This window comes from Triticum urartu, chromosome 6 (genome assembly GCF_003073215.2).
Source record: "Triticum urartu cultivar G1812 chromosome 6, Tu2.1, whole genome shotgun sequence".
NCBI classification, from domain to species: domain Eukaryota; kingdom Viridiplantae; phylum Streptophyta; class Magnoliopsida; order Poales; family Poaceae; genus Triticum; species Triticum urartu.
This window is the reverse complement of record NC_053027.1, coordinates 507,026,987-507,043,403: the sequence shown is the minus strand read 5'-3', so window position 1 is coordinate 507,043,403 and position 16,417 is coordinate 507,026,987. Positions and strand designations below refer to the sequence as shown.

The following is a 16,417-nucleotide window of genomic DNA, read 5'->3' as shown; positions in this document are numbered from 1 at the left end:
AATGATTAGTATATGATGCTAGTTTATCATCAGTGACCCTACACTCTTGTCCGTCTGCCATGCTATATTACTGGGCCATGATCACTCGGGAGGTGATCACGGATATACACTATACTATACTATTACATTACTTATGTTACTGTTCGGAGATGGGGGCTGAAGGGGCAGGTGGTTCCATCCAGGTAGTGATGGGCCTGAGTTCCCGACAACCCCCTGATGATTACTTTGTGGCGGAGCGACAGGGCAGGTTGAGCCCCACCTAGGAGAGAGTTGGGCCTGGCCCTGGTCGGCGTCCGCGGTTACTTCAAAATAACATGCTTAACGAGATCTTGGTATTTGATCTGAGTCTGGCCACTGGCCTATACGCACTAACCAACTACGCGGGAATAGTTATGGGCACTCGACATCGTGGTATCAGCCGAAGCCTTCTTGACGTGAGCGACTGAGTGGTGCACGCCGGGTTGGACCGCGTAACGCGACTTCCTTTGTAATGGAGGTTGCTGGGTCTGCTCACCGGCCGCCCACGCAACGTGCAGGTTTGCAATGGGCGATGGGCCCAGACCCCTGCGCCATAGAATTTAGACTGGCGTGCTGACCTCTTTGTTGTGCCTAGGTAGGGCTGCGACGTGTTGATCTTCTAAGGCCGGGCATGACCCAGGAAAGTGTGTCTGGCCAGAGGGATCGAGCGTGTTGGGAAATGTGGTGCACCCCTGCAGGGAAGTTTATCTATTTGAATAGTCGTGTCCCTCGGTAAAAGGACGAATCAGAGTTGTACCTTGACCTTATGATAACTAGAACCAGATACTTAATAAAACACACCCTTCCAAGTGCCAGATACAACCCGGTGATCGCTCTCTCACAGGGCGACGAGGAGAGGATCGCCGGGTAGGATTATGATATGCGATGATACTTGGTGAACTTACCATCTACTCTCTTCTATATGCTTCAAGATGGAGGCTGCTAGAAGCGTAATCTTCAATAGGACTAGCTATCCCCCTCTTATTCTGGCATTCTGCAGTTCAGTCCATAGTTACTACCCTTTTCATTGATACCAATGCATATGTAGTGTAGATCCTTTCTTGCGAGTACTTTGGATGAGTACTCACGGTTTCTTTCCTACTTCTTTTCCCCCTTTTTCCGGTTACTGCGATCATATGATGGAGTCCAGGAGCCAGAGGATCCCGAGGATGATTCTACGTGGAATTCGACTTCGAGGAATACTTAGGAGGTCCTAGGCAGGAGGCCTTGCATTTTCGATCGTTGCTACTTTTGTGCTCCATCACTACTATCATATCCCAAATTCATGCAACTATGTCAACGCACACACATCGTCCGGCTACTCCATCGCTACTTTCGAAACGTGCCATCGGACTACCAAAATTTGACATGTTTGGCTATGGTGGAGATCATCCACGACTTCCCTTGCCCTTCCCGGCGCCCTTGTCGTCCTTCCCGTGGAAATACCGGTAGATGACGTGGTAGGGATTGAGCCGGATCTGCTCGTCGCCGAAGCTGTCCTCGTCGCCGTTGTCCTCCTTTTCCTCCTTCGGTGGCAGTCCGGCCATGGCACGGAACACCCGGTTCTGCTCCCGCGCAGGGACGCGCGTGTTTCTCCGTTGTCGTTTCTTCACAATGCGGGAGCGGATGACTTCCTCCTCTACGGCCGCCCGCATCGCCGCATTAGCCGTCTCCGCCGCTACCATTTCCGTCGCGATACAGGCCTCGGCGGTCCTTATCCTCTCCTTCCCACAGCGGGCTACCCGTTCCCGGTGGGACTCATATAGTCTGCCCGGGCGGTGATGGGGAAGGAGAGATTTTCCGGCCGTCGAGACTGCGATTATCCAGTCCCAGAGGACCCGAGCACCCGTTGAGCCGACGCCATAGAGTCGCGCTGGACAAATCCGTCCATTGGCTGGGCGCTGTCCTCTCGGGAGAGGCGGAGTGCAATGCAGACCGCCACTGCCTCCTCCAACCCGGACGATTGATACCCCTGTCGACGGATTCGGACTGGTCGGAGTCAGATCAGTTGCCCGCCATGCCAGAGACGGCCGAAAATCGCTGGAGGTGAGCTCGGGTGATGGATGGAGTGGAGTGTGAAGTGGCTAGGGTTTGATCCGACGAGTGAATAGGGACGAACATATGTGGGTCGGGTGGGTCAGCGTGGGCTAGCTTCGACATGGCGGGCGTCCCTATATCCGCTCTATATTTAGACTGGATAAGAGGGATACCGGTCAGTCCGGACATTTAAAGCATGTTTGAGACGTCCGTCTAAGTCGAAATTTCTTGACCGGATAGTGACCGAGGGGTCCGCGCGGGCATGAGAGGAGGGTTTGAGGCGCATGACTGCTCTAAGTCGCCGTCAGTACATGGTTCGACATGTCATTTTACTTTGGTAACCAGGGAAATGAATGTTTTTTCGGGAACATCCAAATCAAAGATGCTATCGCCACTCGCTAGGAAATAAACTCCGGTCTGTGCTGGCGTCGTAGAATGTTGAAGTTAAAAATCAACGAGACTTCTCCGTACTTTGGTCAAAGATACCGTAGAAACCTTTGCTTAAAAAAATCCCGCTTGCCACCTACAATCCCGGGGCTGACAAGTTCCGTTAGAATATAGGAGCATTGCAGGTTCTTGTTCTTAAGCAACCGACTGACCCGAGCTTGAGACCGGAGCTCCTCCCCACGGCGTCCTTATTTTACTTCCAGATTTGTGTATTCGCAAGCCACACCAAACACCGGAGCAAAACCAACAAACCACTAAGCTTTGTTTAAAACTGAAAACCAAAACACCCAGTTAGTGCCATGCAACAGGCCACGTGATCTTCCACGGAACGTAGCAGTAGTACCACGACAAGCAGTAACGCAATCGAAACCCGGCGCCCGTGGCCGGCACGTTCGACGGAAATTTCCATCCACCTTTCATCATCGTGGAGCCATGCTATGCATCTGTAAATTGCCCGCGAACCAAGCAGGCCTACGGGTCTAGTGCTAGCTCCCGCTCGGCCCACTTCCAAACTTGCCACCGCCGCGCGGGAGTACGCCCGAGCCAGTCCACCCTCCACCCACCGCCAGCGCCACAGCTTTTGTCTTGGCCGCTGCCGCTGCCGCTGCTTTTACCACTCCCGCCACGCCCCCCAACGCCCCAGGAAACCCGTGTCGCGGCCTCCGTGCCGCTCCACCTGCTGCTTTTTCCACCGCGGGCCCCGCCCGCGTGCCCGCCCCAGTCCTCACTCCACACTGCGCCGCACCGTTTCGAAACCGTTCGCGCCGCGCCGCCCGGCTCTATTTATGGGATCCCAGCCCGGACGCCAGAGCACAGCACATCCCCACCGCGCTCCACCCACCCCCGCCGGCCTCACCGCGCACCAGGCAGCCGCTCCACCGTGCCGATGGCGCCCGCCCGAGCAGCCCTCCTCGCCTTCCTCGTGGCCGCGCTGCTCCCGCTCGCCCTGTCCCGCGGGCAGGGGCGTGGCCCGCACCTGCCGGGGCACGGCCTGGTCCACCGGCACGGGCCTGGCATCGGTCACCACGCCCACGCGCCGCTCGGCGGTGGCGCCTGGGCCTCCGCGCACGCCACCTTCTACGGCGGCGGTGACGCCTCCGGCACCATGGGTACGTGCAGTAAACACCGTCACTCACAGCATTGTACTAGTACTGTTTCTTGGTGCATCTTGGATGCCGCTCGCTGCCGGTGCTCACCGTCTGCTCGTGCGCGTGTGCAGGTGGGGCGTGCGGCTACGGGAACCTCTACAGCACGGGGTACGGCTCCAACACGGCGGCCCTGAGCACGGCACTCTTCAACAACGGCCTCAGCTGCGGGGCCTGCTTCGAGGTGCGGTGCGACCCCGGCGGCACCGAGGCCGGCGCGCCGCACGCCTGCCTCCCCGGCTCCACCGTGGTGACCGCCACCAACTTCTGCCCGCCCAACTTCGCCGAGTACTCCGACGCCGGCGGCTGGTGCAACCCTCCCCGCGCCCACTTCGACATGTCCCAGCCCGTCTTCCAGCGCATCGCGCTCTACCGGGCCGGCATTGTCCCCGTCTCCTACCGCAGGTTCGCCCCCTTCCGTCACGCATTACTACTACCCTTGCCTGCCCAAGAACTGTTAAGGGAGTTGACACTGACGGTGGCGTGGATCTGGTCGTGCAGGGTGGCGTGCCAGAAGAAGGGCGGCATCCGGTTCACCATCAACGGCCACTCCTACTTCAACCTGGTGCTCGTCACCAACGTGGGCGGCCCCGGCGACGTGCACGCGGTGTCCGTCAAGTCCACGCGCTCGGGGTGGCAGTCGCTCTCCCGCAACTGGGGGCAGAACTGGCAGAGCAACGCGCTGCTCGACGGGCAGGGCCTCTCCTTCCGCGTCACGGCCGGCAACGGCCAGTCCGTCGTCTCCAACAACGCCGTGCCGCGCGGCTGGTCCTTCGGCCAGACCTTCAGCGGCGCCCAGTTCCACTGAGCGCCCGCATCATCCATCCGCCGAAGCAGTACTATCTTGTAGTAGTAGTGGTCAGTAGTGGTCGTCGTCAACCTCCCGACTGGAGCGTGCTGGGAAGCGCCATGGTTTTATGATGGTTCTTCCACAAGCGTCCGACGCTCTTCGGGGATTCGAGGCTGTAGCAGGTAGTTAGGCCTAGTATTATCATGGGCTTTTAATTGTCTGGTTAGCGTGCGTGAGTGAGTGAGTGAGTGGTAGCTGAAGCCTAAAGCATTTGAACGAGGTTTTGGCTAGGATGGCAGCGGTGGTAAAGGCTTGGCTTGATTAACCGACGCCGCCTTGTATCACCCGCCTGTTTAGCGAGTGGGCCTCTTGGGTGGTGGCCTTTGTCTCGTGGATGTTTTCGTGTGTGGTGTGTGCTTGGCTGTGATGTAACCTCAGACCGAGTTAATTTAAGCCTCTGGCTTTTGCATGTTTTACTTCCTCCTCTTCTGAGCAATGTAAGTATTTAACTCTGATGAAGACAGCAGTGCTTGTCCCATCTTGTAATTTTATTGCGCTGCTGTCTTCTACTCGCAAATGAGCTCACCTTCAAACGGAAGCAGACAACTTTTCTGGTCGATTTCTGAACATTTCGTTTTATTCTTGGTCGTCGGTGCGAGGCCGAGCATTATAACATGAAACATCACTATCCGTTGGTCGAAGAATCAACTGCAGAACCCTGCTAAGTAGTTTTTTTTTTTGCGGGGCTTAAGTAGTTATCCAGTAAGAAATAGCATCAGCAGCAGAGGTGAAGTTTTGAGACACAAAACAAGAAGCCACGGGAGTAAGGGAGTTCTCCAATAAAAATAGAATCAGCAGGGAAGGTGGTGTTTGAGACACAAAACGAGAAGTGAGGCTTCTCTCGTGAACAAACAACATACTCCACCTAAGAGCATCTACAGCTCGGAGAACCAAACCCTCGTCGAATACCGGAGCGGCCAAACCCTCAAATGCTCGAGCGAATCCAACCAGTCATAAATTTCGACCTGAGACACAAGTCTCAAACATCCGGACTGACAGGCTCCTCAAATGCTCGAGCGGCCCAACCGGTCATGAAATTTCGACCCAGACAAACGCCTCAAACGTCCGGCCTTACTGGCATCACTGATATCCAGCCCAAATATGAGAGCTCCCGGGTGTGTCTGCCACGTCGGACCCGGCCCAGGCTGGCCCACCCGACCCCACATATATTTGCCCCCAATCCGATCATCGGACCAAATCCTAAACACCTCACACTTTCCTCCCATCCACTTCCTCTATCACCTGAGGTCATACTCGGTGATTTTCGGCCATCTCCGGCATGGCACGCAGCGGATCTGATTCCGACTAGTCCGGATCTATCGACCGGGGTATCATCCCGTGAGGGTTGGACGAGGCAATGTCAGTCCGCATTGCACTCCACCGCTCCCCGGAGGACAGCGCTTGGCCGCCGAACAGATCTGTCCGCCATGACTCCATAGCGTCGGCTCAACGGGCGCTGGGTCCTCTGGGGCTGGATCATCGTGGTCCCGGCAGCAGGAAAATAACTCCTTCCCCATCACCGATCGGAAAGACTATGAGTCCCACCGGGAAGGGTGAAAGAATCGATATGGTTGACTAGAGGGGGGGGGGTGAATAGGCAACTAACAATTTTTTGCTTTTCTTTAACAATTTAAATTTTGCATCAAAGTAGGTTGTCTAGATATGCAACTAGGTAAGCAACCTATATGATGCAACAAGGATAGGAACACAAGCAAGCAAGAGATATAACACAAATAAGCTTGCACAAGTAAAGGCACGAGATAACCAAGAGTGGAGCCGGTGGAGACGAGGATGTGTTACCGAAGTTCCTTCCCTTTGAGGGGAAGTACGTCTCCGTTGGAGCGGTGTGTAGGCACAATGCTCCCCAAGAAGCCACTAGGGCCACCGTATTCTCTTCACACCCTCACACAATGCGAGATGCCGTGATTCCACTATTGGTGTCCTTGGAGGCGGCGACCGAACCTTTACAAACAAGGTTGGGGCAATCTCCACAACTCAATTGGAGGCTCCCAACGACACCATGAAGCTTCACCATAATGGACTATGGCTCCGCGGTGACCTCAACCGTCTAGGATGCTCAAATACCCAAGAGTAACAAGATCCGCAAGGGATTAGTGGGGAGAATCAAATTTCTCTTGGTGGAAGTGTGGATCGAGGCCTTCTCAACCACTCCCGAGCAAATCAACAAGTTTGATTGGCTAGGGAGTGAGATCGGGCGAAAATGGAGTTTAGAGCAACAATGGAGTTTAGGGTTGGAAGAGATAAGTCAACGGGGAAGAAGGGGACCCCTTTTATAGTGTGAGACAAAGATCCAACCGTTATACACCTACCAGCCCGTGGCCAGCGGTACTACCGCTCCAGGCCAGCGGTACTACCGCAGGGCCACGCGGTACTTTCGCTTGCTGCCAAGCGGTACTACCGCAAGGTCACGCGGTACAACCGTGCAGGCCCGCGGTAGTGCCGCAGCACCAGCAACAGCTAGGGCAGACCTATAGCACAAGTGCTGAGGGCGGTACTTCCGCGAGCGCGGTACTACCGCTCCCCCTTGCGGTACTACCGCAAGGCAGGATTCCCCTAGCCAGGAAATAAGGAAACATCCGTGCCTACTTCAGCTGAAAAACGGAAAAAGCAAAAACCCGACACAGTACTACCGCAGAGGGGTGGTACTACTGCCTTACAGCTGAGCACGGTGCTACCGCGGAAGGGTTGCAGTACTACCGTGGTAGGCGCGGATTTAAAAAATTACATCCGCCCCTACTACCGCGAGGGAGCGGTACTAGCCTGGTGGGCCACGGTAGTGGAGCTCCAGGGAAGCGGTAGTACCGTGGGCACCTGCGGTACTACCGCACCGCAACACGGTACTACTGCTGGTGCCTACGGTACTACCGCTCACCTGGGAGCAGTACTACCGCGAGCCAACACAGCAGCCAGAAACAAGGTGACGAGATAACAACGGAGGATGCTCCAAGGTGCAGGGGAAAGGAGGGGACTAGAAAGAGACGTGTACGTGATGATTCCACCCAAACCTTTTTGACGCGGACCCCCTCTTAATAGTACGGCTTACCTACGACTCAAGTCCACCAAAAAAAACGTAGAAAAGACGCCGTCTTCAACAGTCTTTGAGGGGCACCAAACCGTCTAGTGCCTAGCGATGAAACGTCTGGAAAAGTCAAGGCACACGATTAGTCCGCAAACGCATTGTCATCAATCACCAAAACACCTTAGGGATAAATATGCCCTTACAATCTCCCCCTTTTTGGTGGATTGATAACAATACAGGATTTGCACAAGAGAATTAATATTAAGCAAACGCAAACCCCTCCTCTCTAGAATATAGACGGGCTCCCCTTAGATGTGTGCCAACTAGATGGGTGCTTTGGACTGCACGACACACATACTAGGATCAAAACCCCCCCTATATTATAGAGACAAGGCATATCTTGCAAAAGTAAGGCTAACACTTGACAAGATAGCACAAACAAGTTAACTAAGATAGAATAGAGTGCATATGTCTTACACCATATGAAGGATAAGTCTCGAGGGCACAAACCAAACAAAGCAAACGAGGTTCAAACGACAAAGCAAACACACCGCAAACACACCAAGCATGACATAACGCAAATCCCTACACTCTCTCCCCCTTTGGCATCGAGACGCCAAAAAGGCAGAGAGGACACCTACACAAACGGGGTGGCTCAGGCAGAGAAGTCATCCCACTGCTCCTCGTGCTCCTCGTCAGACTCAGCGGCGGGGACGGTCTCCTCGATGTCCTCCTCAGAACTAGTCCACTTGTATCCCTGCTTCGCCATCCATGCAGCCTCTGGCGTGATGGAATCCTCAGAACCACCAGATAGATCCTCTCCAAAGAGCTTCATGACCTTCTTGTCGCGGCGGCGACTCTCCTTGTCTGCCACGTGAGTCATGTACTGTCCCTTCGCCTGCATGCAGAAGAGAGCCTTCATCTTGTCCTTTAACTTCTTGGCCCACGACGGCTCAGAGGAAGGTGTGGAAGACCTAGCAGCACAGTCCTCAGCAACATTCTCTGCACCAGCCTCCTCCTCACCAACACCCCTCCTAGCAGCAGATGCCTCGGCACGGGTAGTAGTGTTGGCCCAGTTGGGCTTGATGCGGAGACTAATGGACTCATGCCGAATCCAGTCTGGAGCGAGGAAGTCATCACCAGGGTATATCTTCTCCCAAGTTGTGAAGAGCAACAGAAACAGGTACGGTCCATAGATAGGTACCTTGCGGGTGAACACTGCAAACCGAAGGTCACACCACATGATGTGTGAGACATCAAGTGGCTGAGTCTGAGACGAACGTGCCTCCGCCCACAGGAGCAGCATGTCGACTAGATAGGAATGAACCTTGTCCTTGTCGCCAATGCGTGGGAACAGAGTGTTGCGGAAGATGCGATGCCATTGCCGGACTGCCACCGAAGGAGGAGGAGGACAACGACGGCGAGGACAACTCCGGCAACAAGCAGATCTGTCTCGATCCGTATCACGTCTTTGACCGGTACTTCCGCGATAAGAATGACAAGGATGCCGAGAAGGGCAAGGGCAACCGTTGATGATCTCCACCATAGCCAAGCATTTCAAATTTTGATAGTCCGATGCCATGTTTAGTTAGTAGTGATGGAGTTACCGAATGATGTGTGTGCATCGACGTAGTTGCATGAGTTTATATGGATTTGAGATATGATAATTGACGTGTCGAGATGTCAATTGCATTATTTGAGATGTGAGTGGTTAGTGTCCGCGAACGCGGCCGGGCGCGTCCGCGGGCGTTTGAGGGGCTGAATTTGCCCATCACGGCTGTAGGTACTATAATGCCAACAACAATGCAATGATTCATGGGACACCCGTTTGGGTGGGCTAAGCGGACGACCGTGTCCGTTTGGGTACCCTCGTTGCCAGTTTTTTTATCCGAATGATCCAAACAGATGAAATGGTGTCATGTGTTGGAGTTGACCTAAATCTCAGCTGGGTTAGCAAAAGATATTGGTCTAGTTTTCGTTTATAAAATTTCCTAGTTGTACCAGCAAGCGCACCCTTGCCGACGAATACAACGTGGAAGATAGTACGTAGACAGGGCATCATTGCCGACGAATGCAACATGGAAGATAGTACGTGGATGATCAACGAAATTAAACGTACATACAGGAAACAGACATAAAATCCACACAATCCAGCCCAAAAGAGCATCACAGCTCATCATAGTTCTAAACTAAAATTACTAAAACCTGAAATGAAGACGAAGAGGGTAGAGCTTCTTCAACACTTCTCTCTCGTCCTTTGCCCTTCCGGCCACCGATGCGGTTGTAGCCGTCCGTCTAGGAATCAACGGCGAGAGGGGGATGAGGGTGGTCGTCGGAGTCGTAAGTGATGTTGAAATTGTCACGCGAGGACAACAAGAAGTGGACCATCCTCCACACGACGTGGTTCTGCTGCCTTATGAGCTTTCGCCGCTCTCGCGGCCGTCGTCGCCTCCTTCTTTGATTGCTCGATACCTAGTTGGAGGGCCTTGGCATTCTTCCGACGAAGCCGGCAGACGTCTATCTCTGCCGTCGTCAGTGATCAGCGGTTGACGGTCGCTAGGAGCTCCTCCTCATCAGGCAAAGCCGATAGTCCGCGTCGGTGGCGCGAGGACTGTCCGGCGCTTTTGGTGCCGCAACCCTCTCCCTTACCCACTGCCTCTCGCGGTGGGTGTCGTGCACCTCCGATTCGGGCGTCCATGTTTCCAGCGTCGACGACGCGGGCACAAGCACCCACCAATGTCGTTGAGGAGCAATGTCCGGACGAGTAGGAGGGCGGGGGATCAACGGCGTGGAGCGGGCCAACCTTGCGGTGATGCGCATGTTGCAGGGTGGCCCACGCTGACGTACACATTGCGGTTGCTGGCGACTGGGGACAGAGCAGAGCCGGAGATGCCTTCTGTGTCGATAGGCGATCGCTATATTGCAATTTCAGACGGACAACTCTTCCTTGTTGCCCTCAGCCTTGCGGACGAAGGCATCCTCGTCGTCGTCGTGGCAGTGGTTGGCTCCATCGTTTCCACCGCTGCCGCTGCCGGTGCTTGACATTGGGACGGAGAGGGGAAGGGGAACCGACGAGGAGTGAAGGGGAATCGACGTAAAGCAGAGTCTCTTCGTCGTGAGAGTGAAGTGGCGCTAGGGTTTACTCCGAATGAGAATTTTAGTGTCGATGGAGTGGGGTTGGCGCGGGCCATGGTGGGCCACCGGGGGGGTCCGGTCTTTCATAAACTTGTTTCAAATTTGAGCTGAACATGAGTGATGTCGAACAGTCCAAACATCTAAAGCCGGTTTACTTTTTTACCTGTCAAGGACTTGCTATCTGCCCGGGCGGGTTCGGGGAGCCCGGGTGCAAGATTCTCTTAGGCCAACTCCATCGTGCGACCCTATCATGTCTGGCCCCGTCCGTTTGGGGTAAAACGGACAAACCAGATGGCCCAGCACGCGGGCGCAAAAGGACTTTTGTCCGCTTTGTGTCCGCTTTCGACCCATCACCGTCCCAAGTTTGCGCGTGGGAGAAACCAACCCCCCCCCCGCCCCATTTGGCGCCATTTCCCCAAACCCTCCCACGTCCCTCTCGCCGCCCCCTCTCTCCCCCGTCCATGGCCGACGCCCCGCCGAATTCCGACGACATGGCCATCGACCCGCCCACAAAGGTGAAGAAGAAGGCGGGCAAGGCGCAAAGGAAGCCGCGGTCGGAGTGCACACCGGAGGAGATTGCCAAGCTGGACGTGGAATCGGCAAAGATGAGGGAACGGAGAGCAGTCGTCAAGGTCAATACCGCCGCGGCCAAGTTCGCCGCCTAGCGTGATGCAATGGAGGCCACACGGCGTAAGGCCACGGTCGACGAGGAGGACATCATCAACAAAGCGCACGCCCTCCTCATGCTTGGCATGGGCCGTCCGGCCGGGTTCCCTACAGCGGTCGTCGGCCCGGCGAGCACAGGCTCGTCGGTCGCCCGACCTCCGCACTGCCAGTCGCAGACCGTGCCCATGTCGCCCGGCTGTCGTCCGCCAAGGCACGACGGCCAGACCCGTTTCTCGGGGTCGCCTGATGTGGGCTTGTTCGCGTTGTCCACACCGTGCCCTGCGGCCGTCATCGACCTCAACGTCACGCCTGGGTCAAGCAGCAGCGGCCAGCCGTCGGTCGAGATGCAAAGAAAGCAAGCACACGCACAGTTCATGGGCACCATGCCGGCCCCCGCGTCTTGTTTGACGGAATGCCAACACCAACACCAATGGTCGATGACCCCTTCTACAACCAGTACATGGAGGACGTGATCTTCGAGGGTGGGCATGGCCGTGACTACGACCCCGAGGAGACCCAAAGTCAGGATGGCCGCGCCCAGTATGTCCCCGATGAAGAGGCCGACGACCGTGCTGACTACGACCATGGTGACTCGTGGCATGAAGACGATGGCATCTATGTCGAAGGTGATGGTGATGAGGAAGAAGGCAATGACGTTGGTATTAGTGGCGAGCCATTGTTCATCGACGAGCTCACCCAAAGAGAGGAAGCACAAAAGAAGAGGAAGAGCATTCGCACGGGTTCATATACACAAGATGAGGACAAGTTGATATGCCAAGCTTGGATGGAGATTAGCCAAGAATCGAGGACCGGCGCGCAAAAAAAAAGGGCATTGTTTTTTGGACGAGAGTCCACAAAACATTCCATGAAAGGAAGATGTTTGAGCCCTACCAAATTACAAGCAACCGTGGCATCGGCTCGATTCAAAAGAGGTGGTTGTTCATCCAACAAGTGTGCGACAAGTATTGCGCCGCATTTGAGAGCGTTGAAGCACGACCCGTGAGTGGTCTCGGTGTTGGGGACATGGTATGCTCTCCTCTTCCTAGCCCTTTCCTTGCTACGGCCATGAGACTTCGGCCGTGTATATGTTTGCATGTTCACTTGTTGTTGATCATGTCATGTAGGCATTTCAATCTTTGGAGGCATTCAAGGCCCGGCACAATGACAAGCCATTCACTCTTACGCATTGTTCGACGATCATCAACAATTGCCCTAAGTTCAAGGACCAATACCGTGAACTACAAAGGAAGAGAGGACTGAAGACGGCCAAGTTCGCCGGAGGTGGAGATGGCGAGGCGTTGAAGAGGCCGAGGGGCAAGACCAACTCCAAGGTTGACGACGTACGTGATGCCTCATCCATGGCATTGCATGACACTTTGATGGCATGATGTCTCAAAAGGATGTGAGGGACGAGAAGAAGCGGCAAAGCAAGGACGAGCAAATGAAGAAATACCTAGACCTTCAAAGAAAGAAGCTTGAGATGGAGGAGGCGGCCAAGAGGAGGAAGATCGACATGGAGGAGGCGGCCCGGCAAAGGCAGCTTGACATGGAGGAGGCGGCCCGGCAAAGGCAGCTCGACATCGAGGCCGACAACGTCAAGGCCAGGCAGAGGCAGCTCGACATCGAGGCCACCAATGCCGCCACCAAAGCGAAGGAGGAGGCCCTTGCGATATGAGCGTGGACTTGTCAAAGATGAGCGGGAAGACGACGGCTTGGTTCGAGGCCAGGCAGAAGGAGATGCTCTACGCCGAAGGTCTGAACTAGGTCGTCCGATCGGCCGTGGCCGTTCTTTTTTGGAGGCTGGCATGGGTGTCGCCCGCCCGCTAGGCCACTGGCAGTGTGCCGGCGAGAAAAACATTCATTTTGGAGGCCGGCTGTGTTGCCGACGAGGACAACTATTCATTTTTGGAGGTTGGCTATGTTGCCGGCCGCTGGCTGATGCCGGCGATGGACGTGTAGGCCGTTGGCTCTGTTGCCGGTGTGATGAACTGGGCCGCTGGCCTGATGAACTAGGGCTTGACATTTGAAAGTTGTTCTTTAAAAAAATTAGATACGGATAGGATGGGGCAAACGGATGCAGCCGCGCGCTAAGCGCACGGCCACCGCATCCCAGGATACGCCCGGACACGACCCCATTGTCCTACCCAAACGGACAGAATCTGACAAAATAGACATCCGTTTGGGGTCGCACGGTGAAGCTGGCTTTGAGTGAGCAAGTATACTATTGCCATTAGATCTGTACTGTTTCTCATTAGGCCAACTCCACCGCGCGACCCTATCCTGTCCGCCCCCGTCCGTTTGGGGTAAAACGGACGAATAGCGCAGCCCAGCGCATGGCCTCAAGCGGACAAATGTCCGGATTCCGTCCATTTTCGACCCATCCCTGGCCCAAACTTGCGCTCGGTTTGGGGTGAAACGGACGCGCGCGGACGGCTTGGACGCACGCCCTTGTCCCCCCCTGGCCCGCCTGTCGGGGACACTAGCAGTCCCTCCGCTCCCAACGCTTCCACCCTCTCTCTCTCTCGCCCCACCCTGCCGCCGGCGCCGCCGCTATTCTCCGGCCGCCTCCTCACCGCGCAGCCTCCGGCCGTCCCTACCAAACCACTTCTCGACATGGCCGCCACCACGCCCGTGTTGTGGCTGTAGTTTTGGCCGTCGATCGGAGGTTTGGCCGTCGACGTCTTTGCCGGCCGCAGAGGGGACAGGACCGTCGGCGACGCAGCACGGATTTTTTTTCAAAACTATGTTATTTTTTGTAGCAATTTCGGAAACTATAGGACGTAATGCAAAAAAACCAAAACTAGTAGCCCGTCGGCCATTACTACTTTTCGGCCACAGTTAGGCTGAAGTAGTACTTTTCGGCCACAGTTAGGCCGAAGTAGTACTTTTCGGCCACAGTTAGGCCGAAGTAGTACTTTTCGGCCATCCCCTGGCCGAAAAGGTACTTTTTGGTCAACTCTAGGACGAAATAGACTTTTTGGTCTAGTCTAGGCCGAAAAGTCACTTTTTGGTCAACCCTAGGCCAAAGTTGCATGGCTCATGCTGAAATGTATTTTGTCGCCACCCGTTTCCCGCCCACCCCTTCCCGCCATATGTTTCCGCCACCCGTCTCTCGCCAACCCCTCCCCGCCAATCCCTTCCCGCCTTATTTTCCCGCCAATCCCTTCCCGCCTTATTTTCCCGCCAATCCCTTCCCGCCTTATTTTCCCGCCAATCCCTTCCCGCCTTATTTGCCCGCCAATCCCTTCCCGCCTTATTTGCCCACCAATCCCTTGCCGCCAACCCTTTCCCGCCATACCGCAGTTATTCTTTCCCGCCATTTTCTCCTCTGTATCTATAAAACCCACTTCAGGCGGAGGTGGATAAGCATTCCAGTGTAGTGCAGTCGAGATGTCCCATTATCCATTCGATCGTAGTTTTCACCCTGAGATGAGCAGCACTCTGCTGAGTCTAGCTACCGATTTCAGGATGGACAATAGGATAGTTCCATGGGACGAACTCACCGGTAGTGACACCATAATGAATGAGTTGGCTCACCAATTATGTAGGTCTGGGTGGCCTGAAAGGACCTATGAGGAGGTACGTCAAGAACTTCTTAGGTTGCATGAAAGGTTGAAGAAGGTGGTGGAGCCAAAGAGTGAAACTTTCAGAAGGACTGCAGAAAAGCATCCATTTTTATGGACTGAGGAGAGCGAGGACGGCGATGATATCTTCATGCTGCCGCTTCCGGGTTCTGCATCGTCGAAGGGCAAGAGTTCTGCATCGTCCAAAGGAAAGAGTTCTGCATCCGCGAAGGGCAAGAGTTCTGTATCGACCAAGGGCAAGAGTTCTGCATCGACGAAGGGCAAGAGGAGCGCATCGTCGAAGGACAAGAGTGCTGCATCAACAGAGGATGACGATGATGACTTCATGTAGTATGTAAGATGTATTCCAGTTGTACCGTTTTATTCAGATGTATTTGCATTATTAGTTTGTATTGTATTATTGTAGGGCATTATGTTCTATCTGAATTTCATTTTGTAGTATGTAAGATGTATTGCACAAGTTCAGCCGCACCGTTTAATTCAGATGTACTTGTATCTTAATTATCGGTTGTAGTCTATTTGGAAATGGAACTGAAATAAGAATGCGAATTAATAGTAATATGTCTCTCGCATACATAAAACAATATATATCTCCTGATCACATAGAAGCAAGTGCGATAGTAACACATACATGAAGCATGTCTCATACATAAATACTGACACACAGCTGCGAATAGTCTGAAACTAACATAGATAATGAGTCATACATAGATAGATAAGCATATCACTGCGGGGGACGACGACGAGTCTGGGTCTTCCTCGGACGAGGACCGGAAGGCGATAAGCGCTGAGGCGGTGGACGAGGCTCGCGATAACCACAACCATAGTTAACCTCGTCTGTCACGGTCTATGTCTCCTGCGTCGGTGGTGGTGGTGGAGTGTGAAACACTGTCTGCGAGAAGCCATAAATGTTTGTAGCTTGGTCATCATCCTCGCGGTCGCCCTCAAAGTACGAAGCACCACCACTAAGGATCGGTGACTGCTCTGAATGCATGAACGGTTGCGAATGGTTGCCGCCTGCGGTAAAGTAAAATTGATACAAATGCATGAACGAAGCACCACCAGTAAGCATCAGTGACTGCTGAGAATGCAAGAACGATTACTACATTGTTCAAAAGAATGTAGTGAGTAGTCTTACCTAGATTCATCTGTTGATGCCAGGAAGAGCTCCCTAGCTGTGAAGGAGGTGGCTCATGCCAGGAAGAGCTCGCTGGCTGTGAAGGAGGTGGCTCATGCCAGGAAGATCTCCCTGGCTGTGAAGGATGAGGTTCTGCACGGTGCGCAGAGGGTCGTGGTTCTGAACGGTGCACAGAGGGTCGTGGTTCTGAATGCTGTACAGAGGGACGTGGCGGACGATGTGCTGGAGGAGGAAGTGCAACATCCGAAGTCCGTCTACACGTAACAGCTGCGTAAATACCGCGTAGCTTGTCATCAAGACGCCTCAACCATGAGACGCCCTCTCGCGGTGGGATAGTTTCTCCCCTTTGAAAGCGCC

At 54.4% G+C, this 16,417-nt stretch overlaps 1 protein-coding gene across 1 annotated transcript; it reads left to right on the top strand.

Annotated features, from left to right (window-relative positions):
- Positions 1-3,304: 3,304 nt before the first annotated feature.
- On the top strand, positions 3,305-4,756 carry LOC125514637 (expansin-A5-like). The gene is made up of 3 exons (XM_048679977.1): positions 3,305-3,611; positions 3,722-4,052; positions 4,149-4,756. The coding sequence occupies exons 1-3, from the start codon at positions 3,389-3,391 to the stop codon at positions 4,453-4,455; spliced, it is 861 nt and encodes a 286-aa protein (XP_048535934.1). The 5' UTR covers positions 3,305-3,388; the 3' UTR covers positions 4,456-4,756.
- Positions 4,757-16,417: the final 11,661 nt, after the last annotated feature.